This window comes from Equus caballus, chromosome 29 (genome assembly GCF_041296265.1).
Source record: "Equus caballus isolate H_3958 breed thoroughbred chromosome 29, TB-T2T, whole genome shotgun sequence".
NCBI classification, from domain to species: Eukaryota; Metazoa; Chordata; class Mammalia; order Perissodactyla; family Equidae; genus Equus; species Equus caballus.
The window spans coordinates 34,306,690-34,320,470 of NC_091712.1; the positions used below are offsets into that span (position 1 = coordinate 34,306,690).

General features: G+C 37.1%; 1 protein-coding gene across 13 annotated transcripts in view; it reads left to right on the forward strand.

The window, feature by feature from the left end:
• Nucleotides 1-13,781, forward strand: part of USP6NL (USP6 N-terminal like) — a 256,318-nt gene that overhangs the window by 132,799 nt on the left and 109,738 nt on the right. Inside the window, exon 1 of one of the 13 annotated variants that reach the window (XM_070255358.1) lies at nt 7,448-7,630. The exons of 11 other annotated variants lie outside the window; for them this stretch is intronic. In XM_070255358.1, the coding sequence (XP_070111459.1) occupies nt 7,558-7,630 (73 nt within the window). In that variant the 5' untranslated portion in view covers nt 7,448-7,557. One more of the 13 variants, XM_070255369.1, reaches the window with a different exon arrangement.

The following is a 13,781-nucleotide window of genomic DNA, read 5'->3' on the forward strand; positions in this document are numbered from 1 at the left end:
TGCAGTTCCTGTTCTTGCTCCCTTTTCGTCAGAAAGAAGTTGATTTTTGCCTTGTGTTTTCCTTTGGAGAAAGGAAAATGGCGTAAGATGGAAGGTGTAAATAGTTGCAGAGAGTGCTTCTATTTCCAGCCTGTTGTGTTCCTCTCTCTTTGTGGGTGTCTCATTCTTGTTCTTTCACAGGCCTTCTCCCTTGTGTCCCACTCCGGGAATGCTGGATTTGAAAGTGATGGGGAGGAAAAGTCAGTCAGCGGTTTTGGGGGTTAGCCAAAAGTTAGTGGTTTTGGGGGTGGCCATGTATAACAAAAATACAAATGTAGGAAACAAGATGGAGGTAAGAAATTTTCTGTTAAAAAAAGAACCAGTTCACAGCTGTTCGCAGGCAGCTCCCTACAGGGGAAACCATAACATTTCTTATCCACTAGTCCACGTTGCATCTCTCATATATATAGGCAGTTAGTATTTCTGTTTTAAGCACTCTCTCTCTAGTGAAACTCTGTACTTTTTGGATTTATCTTTGTATTATTTCAGGTAAAGTCTGACGAGTAGGATGTAGATTAAATATATTTAAATACAGATTTCCTTTGTCATTTTTTTAAAAAGACTATTTTTTAGAAAAGTTTGAAGTTTACAGAAAAATAGAATGGAAAATACTGAGATTTCCCTTATTCTGCCTCATAATACTCCCCACCTTCCCAATTTTTTCTCTTACTCATGTCTTGAGTTAGTGTGGTACTCTTACTGCAATTGATGAGCCAATATGGATGCGTTATTGCTCAGTAAGGCCCATAGTTTACATTAGGGTTCACTCTTTGTGTTGTACATTCTGTGGGTTTTGACAAATGTGTGGTGACATGTATCTACCATTACAGTATCATACAGAGTAGTTTCACTGCCCTAAAACTTCCCTATGCTCCACCTAGTCAACCTTCTCTCCCTCTTCCCAAACCTCCGGCAACTACTGATCTTTTTACTGTCTCCATAGTTTGCACTTTTTGAGAATGTCGTATCGTTGGAATCATACAGTGTGGATGATTTCAGATTGGCTTCTTTTCAGATTTGCTTCTTTCACTTAGCAATATGCATTTACGGTTCATTAGTGTCTTTCTGTGGCTTGATAACTCCTTTCTCTTTGGCACTGAGTAATATTCCATTGTCCGCATGTACCACAGTTTATTAATCCATTCAACTGAAAGACAGCTTGGTTGCTTCCAAGTTTGGCAATTATAAGTAAAACTCCTATAAACATTCAAGTGCAGGTTTTAGTGGAGACCTAAGTTTTCACCTCATTTGGGTAAATAACAAGGAGTACAATCGCTGAATCGCATAGTAAGAGTTTGTTTAGTTTTGTAAGAAACCGCCAAACTGTCTTCCCAAGTGGCAGTACCGTTTTGCATTCCCACCAACCATGAAGGAGAGTTCCTGTTGCTCCACATCCTCTTCAGCGTTTGGTGTTGTCAGTGTTTTGGATTTTAGCCATGCTAACAGGTGTGTAGTGGTATCTCATTGTTGTCTTAATTTGAAATTCAGCGTTTGGTGTTGTCAGTGTTTTGGATTTTAGCCATGCTAACAGGTGTGTAGTGGTATCTCATTGTTGTCTTAATTTGACATTCCCTAATGACGTATGCTGTTAAGCCTCTTTTCATATGCTTGCTTGCCATCTGTATCTCTCTTTTGGTGAGTTGATAAGGATTTTTAAAAAACCAAAATGTAATTTCTTCTTTTTGAAAACAATACTAAAATGTGTTCTCTGTTGAAAAATATAGCAAAAAAACAGTAAAAATTCCAGTATAATGCCACCTTTCAGAGGAAAAATCCCTGGTAACATTCTGATACTTTTTTCCTTGGGCACCCAACTCTCTCTCTTCTCCCATATATATATATAGATATATATGTATAAATGGTAGTAGTGGAATTATAATATTTTGTATCTTTCATGTTTGCTTTTCTACATATAGTTAGCTTTTCTTATGTCATTCTTCTAGAACAGTGGTTCTTAACCTTGGCTGAATATTAGGATCATTTGGGGGAACTTTTAAAATTTGTGGCACTCAGGCTGCACCCTAGGACAATGAAGTCAAAATCCCTGTGGATGAACCAGGCATCATACTTTTTAAAACTCTCCAATTTCAGTGTGTACTGAAGATTGGGAACCACTGGTCTCAATCTTTAAGAAAAAATATAATTCCCAAAAGATGACCTAAAACATGGTACCCTTTTTGTAAAGTTCAGGACAGCCAAACACACAAGAACAGGTGTGTGTGTCTAATTTCATATGTTTATATGAAATCAAGGGATTGGTGACTGTTGGATTCAGGATGACTGTTACCTTGGGTTGAGGGAGGGGGATGAGTTGATGGTTGAGGGGACTGTAGGTTAAAAATAAATTATTGAGAAGGTCCTCGTTTTTGTTTTGGGTGGTTGCTTTGTGGTATTAATTAAATTATTAACAGTAATTAAATAATGGAATGAATAAATAAAACTGGGTCATACATGGACCAATGATAAGATCTAAGAAGTGATTAAACCAATTCTTTGTGCCAGAGGCCCAAAAAGGAAAAGTATTAAATAAACAAACTGTTACGTTCCCCTTGTAAGTGTATCCAGTGGGGTTGAACTATCAGAGTAGTTTGATACCAAATGTCATCAATTTAAAAAGATGAACAAGCTATTCCTTAGCAGCTAGAGATATTACATACTTTCTTTTTTTCCCTGAAATTGTATATCTATTATATTTTCCTCACAGAGTTGTATCCTAATACAGTTATCAAAACAACACATATATGATAAATTTTGATAATCACTGACTCTAATATTTTATTAGAAACTCATACCTTAATGAATGGAATGGGCTGATGTTACTTGTTATGCCTTGATTATAGGAATTGTTGAATTATCTTCTCTCCTACCCCCAGCCCACTACGTTTTTACCCTTTGGAGCACTGCGCCTTAGTAGGATGAATGAGGGTTGGCCTTTTTCTTGTAAAAGGGGAGAAAGGAGATTGTGTAAAGGGAGATGGGAATGGAGGATCCGGCAGATGAGCTTTAGCCGCAAGTGTGTATAGAAGTTAAGGACCTGGGACTTTATTCCTTTAAGACTGTCCACGCCAAAGGAACCGCAGGGATCTGTGTGCATTCAAACTTTACATTCCAGGAGGGTTCAGAATGATCTGTGGGGTGAGGGAAGCAAACATGAGAATGCATATGTGTGTATGTGTATGTATATATACACACACAGGCTTAACGGAAACACAGCGTATATACAAATGTGTAGTTCTTCTTATATGATTTATTTCATCCTTTAAAATTACTGTTTTGTATGATTTAAACATGTAAATATGAATACATATATATCCTTTATAAAAGAATATCTATATATTGGAATATATAGTCAGAATGTTTTCATAATTTCAAATAGGAAAATGTTACAACAATAACACAAACAATTCTCATATATTCTTTTACCTGGATTTCCTAAATGTTAACATTTTGCCACATTTGCTTTCTCATTCTATATTAATGCTATTTTATTTTTCTGGACCATTAAGAGTAAATTAAAGTATTTACCCCTAAATACTTCAGGGTGTATTTCCTAAAATTCAGGATGTTCTGTCATGTAGTACAGTTTAATGGTCTTAGGAAATTAACATTGATAGTCTGTAGATCATATTCAAGTTTTGCCAGTTGTCCCGAAATGTTATATGTTTCTGTTCATCCATTTCTCGTCCAAGTTCTGATCTCGGCTTGTGTGTTACGTTTAGTTATCCCGACTCTTGCCTCTTCCTCAGTCTTTCCTTGTCTTTCATGATCTTGACATTTTAGAGTACAGCTCAGTTATGTATATTAGAATATGTGCTCAAATATTTTTTTTGTTGAGGTAACATTGATTATAAGATTGTGTAAATTTCAGATGTACCTTATATTTTGCCTTCTGTATGGACTACATCATGTTCCCACAATGAGTCTAGTTGCCATCCACCATACAAATGTGTCCCTTTACCCCTTTTGTCCTCCCCCCATCTTTCATTCATCTGTTCTCCATATCCATGTGTTTATCTTCCACATATGAGTGAAGTCATACAGTATTTGTCTTTGTCCATCTTACTTATTTTGCTTAGCAAAATACCCTCAAGGTCCATCCATGTTGTCACAAATGGCAAGATTTCATCTTTTTATATGGCTGAGTAGTATTCCATTGTGTATATATATATACACCATGTCTTCTTTATCCATTCATCCATCTGTGAGCACTTAGGTTGTTTCCCAGTCTTGGCTATTATGAGTAACACTGCAGTGAACATAGGGGTTTATAAATCTTTTCAAATTAATGTTTTTGTATTCTTTGGGTAAATACCCAGAAGTCGTATCTATATATATAAAAGCTGAATCATATGGTAGTTCTATTTTTAATTTTTCAGAAATCTCTATGCTTTTTCCATAGTGGCTATACCAGTTTGTATTCTCACCAGCAGTGTATGATGGTTCCCTTTTCTCCAAATCCTCTCCAACACATGTTATTTCTTGTCTTTTTAATAATAGCCAATCTAATGGGTGTGAGGTGATATCTCATTGTAGTTTTGATTTGCATTTCCCTGATAGTTAGTGATGTTGAACATCTTTTCATGTGCCTGTTGGCCATCTGTATATCTTTGGAAAAATGTCTGTTCAGATCCTTTGCCCATTTTTTAATTGGGTTGTTTTTTTGTTGTTCAGTTGTGTGAGTTCTTTATATGTTTTGGATATTAACCGCTTGTCATATATATGATTTGCACTTATCTTCTCCTGCTTGGTAGGATGTCTTGCCATTTTGTTGGTTTCCTTTGCCTTGCAGAAGCTTTATAGTTTGCTGTAGTCCCATTTGTTTATTTTTTCTTTTGTGTCCTTTGCCTTAGTAAACATGATATTCAAAAAGATGCTGCTAAGACTGATGTCAAAGAGTGTACTGCCTGTTTTCTTCTAGGAGTTTTATGGTTTCAGGTCTTACCATCTTTAATCCATTTTGAGTTTGTTTTTGTGTATGTTGAAAGATAACGGTCTACTTTCATTCTTTTGCATGTGGCTGTCCAGTTTTCCCAGCACCATTTATTGAGGAGACTTTCCTTTCTTCATTGTATGTTCTTCGCTCCTTTGTCAAAAATTAGCTGTCCATAGATGTGTGGATTTATTTCTAGGCTCTCAATTCTGTTCCATTGATCTGTATGTCTGTTTTTATGCCAGTACCATACTGTTTTGATTACTATACCTTTGTAGTATATTTTGAAATCAAGGAGTGTGATTCCTGCAGCTTTGTTCCTCTTTCTCAGGATTGTGTTGGCTCCTTGGGGTCTTTCGTTGTTCCATATAAATTTTGGGATTCTTTGTTCTATTTCTGTGAAAAATGTCATTGGAGTTTTGGTAGGGATTGCATTGCGTCTGTAGATTGCTTTAGGTAAAATGGATATTTTAGCTATGCTAATTCTTCCAATCCATGTGTGCTCAAATATTTTTACTGTGTGATAAAAAAATGAGAAGAGAATGAGAGAAACTAGAAAAAGCTGTTGGTTGTTTAGCAGAAGTTAAGGACTGACAGTAGTGAACCAGTGTGTTCAGACTGATTGCTATATGATTTTCATTTTCAAAACCAATACTGATATCAATGAGATAGGAGATGATGATAATTGAAATTTGTGGAAACACGGATATAGATATTCCTCTCTGCACTGATTAGATATGGAAGATAGAGTTGACTGAGAGGATAGTGTCCTGTGTATCCCCTTCCTCGCGTGGAAAGAGAAAAATGTTGGAAGAGAGCAAAGCTAACAGAAAGTACCTTTCAAAAACATTTTTTCCAGAAGAGTGGAATAATTTCTCAGGAGCTGGACATGCAAAGAGCTGGAAAATAAAGCCAGTAGATACTTCACACCTATTTCACGTTCGGAACTGCTCTAGGAAGCAGGGCAAAGGGTAGAAAGAATTGGGGGCACCTGATTTGAGGAGTTTGATTTCAATGTTGATTTTTCAATATCACGGCTTCAGAGAGACTCATTAAAGAGCCACAGTTTTGATTTGAGGTTTCAACTTGGTCTGTGAGCCATCTGAACTCCTACTTTATTCAGTTTGCAAGTACAAACATGCTCTTTAAAGATAAGTGGTAGTTAGCATAATTGCCCGTTTTGTCCTCCATTTGCAAATATTTTCTCACTATCATGGATTTGTAGCACTGAAGTCTTAAATTAACGCCCATATGGAGAATACATTATGGGTGGATATATATGCACATGTTATAGCACCTCTTCTTTGAAGAGCTGAAACTTCCCCCTGAATTTTAAAACTGTACATTTGTACTGTGGTGGCTTGGTGTCAGAAAGCAGACCTTTGAGTTTTGGATCCTATGTTTTACTTCCAACCTTGGTTGATTCACTGAGTATCTCAGTTGTCCAATGCAAAATGGGAAAATAACTGTGGAGGCGAAGGAACTGCCTTTGATTTGCTCTAGGATCCATTATTTTATAATATATTAAAATAGCAAAATCATAAGTGGGAAGGAAAGAAAACTAGGAGAGGAAAGTTGGCAGTACAGTAAGGGAAACAAATTGCTGGTGGAGAATCACGTTGGTGAATATAACATCTAACCAAACTAACCTGAATGTCATTTTTCTCTCTTAGTTAACTCTTTTAGTTAACACATGGCTGCTAGGTGATAAATAGAACATGTAACCAAGGTATTAAATATTGATTGAGCATTGTTGCATCCTGGCTGTTAAAGACCATATGGCAGAAACAGTGGTTACACTTGATTTGCAATTCTCTGGCCCATGCCTCTGATGGTGAGACTGACGAATTTGCACACCCCTGTGGGGGTTTCTGCTAGTGAGCAGCGGGAGCTTAGACTGCTCTTCGTGCACTGGGTGTGTGTGTGAGGAGGACAAGGAGTTGAGTGGATTTTTTTTTGAGGTACCATATCTTTTATGCAGATCTGAGAGCTTAGCAAGTTAGCTTAGAGTCAGCAAGATAGAGTTTTATTTTTATCCACATTTTATTTTCTGTGATTCAGATATGAAGTTTTTGAGAAATTGGAAAAAAGTATTAAGGCTTTGACAGCGCAGGGTATTTTGGTTGACTACTTCTGAGCGTGTTTTTAAAAACTCGCGCATAGCATCTGTGATCCAGTATAGGGGAATTTATAGCACGGCACTTTATTTTTCCTGCCATGACTTTTGTGAGGAAATGTTTTCACTAGGCTTAGTGATTTACAGAAGATTACTCACATTTTGTTTGGTTTTGTTTATAACTAGTTAATGCTTTGCAAAGTCATACATTTTGGTCTTTGAGGCTAGTGGTTTTCAATGTGCTGGAATTACTTTGAATCCATCAATTCAAGAAGATCCAGCCTGTCCTTTCAGTGTTTCTGGTTAACTGCTTCAGAGCCTTCATGGAGAGCTAAGCAAAGCATTTTTTCTCTGAAGTTGATCTGTGTTCGTGCCTGAGCTTCCTGAAAGCAGAAATGCAGTGAGCTCTTGGTGAGGAAACCTGTTGGATTTCTGCAGGAAGCAGCTGGAGTCTTTGGCTTGTGAACCAGCAATGATTCAAGTCTTACAGATTGTAAAGGAGCTGGTGACACCATCCAGGCAAAAAGCAGCCACAGTGAAGGAAGGTAGGAGCCTCATCAGAATGAACAGTCGGAGTGCTTTAAGGCAGTCAGAGGTTTTTGCAAATGTTGACCTAAAGAACAGCTATGAAAGAGGAGTTTGGCTTATCATGTATGCTTTCACTCTTCTGACACATTATGGTATCTGAAAAGGATCAGGTAATGGCATAATTGTTAACACGCCTCATTATTACTGTTTTAAAACCATGAATTAGAAGCATATCATTTTATTAAAAGGTATGGAGAGTAAGGAGAGATTATGACCTAGCTGCTGCAACAGTATTTTTCACATTGTAATGATCCTCTTGCATTATGTATTTTGGAGGTAGAAGAAGAATTTATATAATCCTCTTTTCTTTTAATTTTAAAGTATAAGTGTTCATGTCAGAAATCAGTAGGGAACAAGCTAGTTTTCTGCTTATAGCAGGACAAAAGAATTGGATGGTTCTTATTTGTGTGAAGAGCTGATCAAATAATAGTTATAAATATGAATTTAGCCAGTGTATGGTAGATTTTATTGCCCTTTCAGTGAATAATTACTTTGTTTATGATGATATGCTTAATCAATGCTGTTTATGTTTAAAATAGTCCTATATTTATAGCCTGTGTCATTTTGGGATATGCTGAAATACATTTTCAAAATCTTTTTTAATTGCACGTCTGACTTACAGATCTTAAAATGAACTAATGCTGAAACGTCTTTGAAAAAAATACTTGTGTATTTTGCCTTTTAAACATTTGAAATAGTAAATATCCAAAAATGACAATGAGAAATTGATTAAAAAAATATAGACCATCAACTAAGTTCATAATACTGGCAATTTCACTCATTTAACCTATGGTTTAAAATCGGTTGATAAATTTGTATATCAGCTTTTTCATATGTAAGATATATTGTAGCATTCTGTCTTTATATGATCTGAATAGCATAAGTTTACCTCAGATGATATAAAATATAGATTCCTTTGGATTTTTGAAAAACTTGATATGATCTGTGTTTAAAGTAAAGCTTATGAGATTCCTTAAGTTCTGTGTAAAATGATTTAGGGTGACGGTATGAAATAGTATTGTGGTATGTAGTATAATCCACCATATACAGAATATTACAGTTGAAAGAAACCTTAGAAATCTTCTTGTCTATTCTCATTTTGTGGAGGAACATGGTATTTAAATGGACAAAAATGCATCTCCAAAAGCAGAGAAACTGTTGTCATTTACCTTTGAAAATGTGATAGTGTTATTTAGGATACTTTACAATTATTTGCCTCCTGTTTTATATTTTGTTTCTTTTCCCTTTTCTTCTGAAATAGAAGACTGCATTCCTAACTTTGTATCAGGATTCCAACAATTAGGCATTTTTTAGAAAGCTTACTGCTTTTACTATTTCAGGAGAATATAAATTAGTTAATTTAATCCCAGTCTGTTTGAAAATGTCAGATTCATATAGTTTGACCTTTACAGACAGTCAGAATTTTTTTAGTGGAATATTTCTTCTAGTTTCTGTGTTTTCAGTCACAATTATTGGTACTTGGAATATACCCAGGAAAAGAATAATAATATTCTTCTTGCTTTTCAGAACGCATACATACCACAACACACACAAATAATGTAATCATATTTGGCAGGAAACATCACAGGAATGTAGAAAAAAGTACTGAAAGGTACTATATACTAAAATAGAACAGCTTTTGTTCTTAGATTTTCTTTTCCTATTTTTTCAGACAGAATTTTCTATGACCGAGGATAACAGAGGCAGCTTATACATAGATCTTTTTCTTAGAAGCTTGTTTTTTCAAACCTGTTCTAATAGTTTTTTTAATCCTGTAGCTAACGTATTTACTGTTAGTTTTATCCTTTTGAAAAATATTATTATATTGTATCAATTTTTAATGTTGATAAACTGCTTGAGAAAAGCAAAGTCCTACAGACAAATATAAAACAATGACTCATATGAAGAGAGTTTTTAACTCAATTCTTTAAAATGTGGTATGCATTTGGATGGATGTAGAGGGAGCAACATTTCAATGTATTACATTCACATTAATATTAGTAAATAATATGGAAAAATTGATTTGTGAAGGAAAGTATCAAAGTTGGGGATGAAATAATTCTGATAAGTGGTTTGAGAAATTTTCATCAGTTTTCCTTGGTATGAGAGAATAAACAAACTTAATATATTTTGTTATAAGTAAGACCCAAGTGTATAGTTAAGAATTGTTTTGGAGAGGGAGAGAAATTAGTGAATATTCACGAATATTTTCTCTAAAATATTCAAAATGTCTGCCAGATGTGCTTTGTCATGTAGTTGAAGTGTTAATCAGGTACCCCGACCTGCCCAGCCCTCAGGGAACTACACACTCAGAGCTCATGGAAGTGCCTTTTAAGGAACTTGGAATTTTGCAACGGTCAGCATTATAACAAAGGGAGAAAACTAGTAACGGTACTCGAAGAATAAGTCTAATGGATCCACATTCTTTGTGAAATGGATAGGAATAGATACTTTGTGATGTAACCTTTGACAAAATATAGGGAGACTAGGTAAAGGGTAACTGGGCTTTGGAAAAGTCTCCTTGCCTGATGGGAAAGAGGGTCAAATATGCATGTATACCTCATTTTCTCATTTATTCATTCATAAAGCCCTTATCAGGGGTCCACTATTTGCAAGTCACTGTGCTCATCACTGGGGATACAAAATAAGTTATGATTCCTGCCCATGCCTGGGACATAGTAGATGCTCAGCTGTTAACTGAATGAATGAATGGAGGAATATACTTTTGTTAAGACAGTCTAGTCTAAGAGGTGTTTGTATAGTCAGGGCAGGATAGTGGGTTGTGTGTATTGCCATGAGATCACCATGGGCAGAGTTAAAGCAATTTAATCTTGTGGACCAGGGAAGGGGATAGGATGGGTGAGTCTATGCTAAATGGAAAAATAAGCTGTCACAGTTTTCTTCTTGAATTTCCTGGTTGGCCTGCGTCTACAGGGTCAAGCTCAACTACATTGGGGAGGCAAAACACCATTGAGCAGGCTGGAGTAAAACCGTACAATCTATTCAAATATACATAAGGCACAAATGTAATCATCGTAGCTGTATATTATTGAAGAGCTCGGTCTTCTCCTTTAAAAGCCTTGTGTTTATTTGGACAAAAATATTTTGAAAATAGTACATAATTCTCTATCTTGTTAAACAGAAGTACGCTAAGTATAATTTTTTTTTAAAGATTTTATTTTTCCTTTTTCTCCCCGAAGCCCCCTGGTACATAGTTGTGTATTTCTAGTTGTGGGTCCTTCTAGTTGTGGCATGTGGGACGCTGCCTCAGCATGGCTTGATAAGCGGTGCTGTGTCCGTGCCCAGGATCCGAACCAGCGAAACCCTGGGCCACCGAAGCGGAGCGTGTGAAATTAACCACTCGGCCACGGGGCTGGTCCCTACTAAGTATAATTTAATCTTAATGAGTCAGGTTCTTTATTAAAAAATATATTTTTTGTAGGTTACGAAACCTGATGACCATGTTTATTAAAACTATTTTTAAAATAAGAGTACATTTTGAGTGAGGCCCTGAAGGTCTCTCTGGTTAGTGAACCATATGAGCTTTGGTATGTGTGCTAACCTTTTCATTCCCACTTTCATGCCAGAAGGCCTCTCCCTAGATTTAAAATACCTCCTCATTCATTTTATTTGATAAACATGCATTGAACACTTATCACACCTTAGATGCAACGGTACAGAGATGTATCCTTAAGGAGCTCATATTCAAGTGGTAGGGGGCAAAAGTCAGTAATTACAATGGTGTGATGGTTGTTGTAGCTGACAAGGTGTCATGGGAACCCCAACGGGGCACTGGCCCTAGTTTGATAATTAGGAGAGAGAAGGAATTAAACCTTTGGTGCAGTGACAGATGTGCTCATTTGAGCAAAGTATCAAAGGATGCATTAAAGCTGGCTAGCTAGGGGAAGAAGAGAGAGTGTGCACAAGCATCCCAAGCAAAATAAACAGCAGATGGGAGCTCAGGCACCCAGACATGAAGAGAATCATATACTGTGTGAAGAAGGTTGGAAAATTCGTAAGGTGGTAGTGGGAGAAGGTGAGAAGAAGACTGGTCATGTTGTTTGGATCTTTAACTCTGTCTCCATCCTTCCATTGCTGTCTGAGATAGCTCTCTGACACAATTTGCCAGACAACCTGGGATTTGGTCTCAGCCTGTATTTCTAGCTGTGTCACCGAATCTTTCCACGCATACTCTGTGCTCAGTATACCAGAGTGCTTGCTGTTTCCCAGACACGCTGCTCTATCAGGACGGCAAGTTCTTCCACTGTCTTCAGCAATTACTTCCCTTATCAGATCAGCCTGCAAGGCTCAGCTGCCACCCCCACCAAAAGGTGTTCCCTGCTTTTTCTCCCCTTACCCTTCTAGGTCGGAGTTAACCATTCCTTTCATGTATTCTCTTAGCATTTTACTTTTGCCTCTGCTACTCCACCTTTAAAATTCTGCTCTACGTTATGATTATATTTGTTAATTTGACCATTAAATATTAATTGAAATAAATGTTTTGGCTAACTGAACATTTTTCCTTCCATTCTGTCTTTCACCTGTGTTTTAGATAGTTAAGATTGTCATTAACTGATCTTTAGATAAGTGAAATATTGTAGCTCATAACATAACAATGGACAGAGAAATGTGTGACTCCCCTTTGAGATATTTTGAAATGGTCTGTTAGATAATGATATTCAGCTTATATTTAAAATATACTCGTTTTTCTACGCACGTGCACGTTATCTGTTTAAGCTTGAGGGGGGGCCAGCCCCGTGGCCGAGTGGTTGAGTTCACGCCCTCCGCTTTGGCGCCCCAGGGTTTTGCCGGTTTGAATCCTGGGTGCAGACCTAGCGCTGCTCATCAGGCCATGCTGAGGAGGCGTCCCACACACTACAACTAGAAGGAACCACAACTAAGATATACAACTATGTACTGGGAGGATTTGGGGAGAAAAAGCAGAAAAAAAAAAAAGATTGGCAGCAGTTGTTAACTCAGGTGTCAATCTTTCAAAAAAAAAAAAAAGCTTGAGGAACTAAAGTCATCGCATCTAGTATACTTTGTTTAGTTGTTTGTTTGAGGTTCTTTATGATTTACAAAGAGTTTCATGCTCTTGACCGAAAAAGAAAATACCAGGGTAAGTTTATTTAGTAAGTTGAGAAATGGCTGCTTGTGGCAAACACTGTTCATTGCCCACCCAAGATCCATTGCCCCTTAAATCTTTACTAATAACAGGACCTTGATTTTGTTTGGAGTGATGTTATTTATACTCAGTTAAAAAACAAACCAACAAATAAACTTTGTTTCCTGAGGTAGAAGCAAAAGTCTGCTGGGGATTTCTGGGAAAGGTTTGCTTTCTGTGACAGTTGTCACATCTTCTGCGTTCTTACATCCTTCTTTCTACCTGGAATGTGAATGTAATTCCTGGAGTTGTAGGAGCCATAATGTGACTATGAGGACGAAAGCAATATAGTGGAAGAGAAACATAGAAGTCTGGTCTTTGGTGCCACCAATGAGACCAGCGAGCATTTGCACCAACGCTGACTTTCCTCTAGACTGCTTAGATTGTTACTCGCAGTCCAAGTAATCTTCACTAGTATGGTATCCAATCTGATAAAAAATAAGACACGAAAGTGTGCCTTTTAAACAGTAGAGTCTTTTGGCGTGGAACTCGAACGGTTGCAGTGTACTTCGTGCTGTGCTGGTGGGCAGTCATGATGAGGAGCACATACACCCTGGGGTGAGACCGATAAGGCTGTTACAGTATGGCGGGAGGGACGTCGATGATTTGGGAGTCAGAGGGCCTATGATCTGGTTCTACCTCCACGTGACTTTAGTAAGCCAGTCAGTCAGTGTCTCTGTGTCATGGTGCTGCCATCCCTCATGTGCTGACCTCATGGAGCACTGGCAGTCATCTTCTACTACTTTTCTTAGAGTCGTTTTTGATTTTCTGTGGTAACCTCTTAGATTAAAATACCGAATTCAAATAGTCTACCTGACTATGTTTACTCTTCCTGCACACACACAGTAAATTAGGTTACAGTAGTCTTAGGAAGTTGTGTAATTGGCTTAGTTATAAAAAGCTTTTAGAGCCTTTTCACAGTTTTCTGCTGTGTTGATACACAG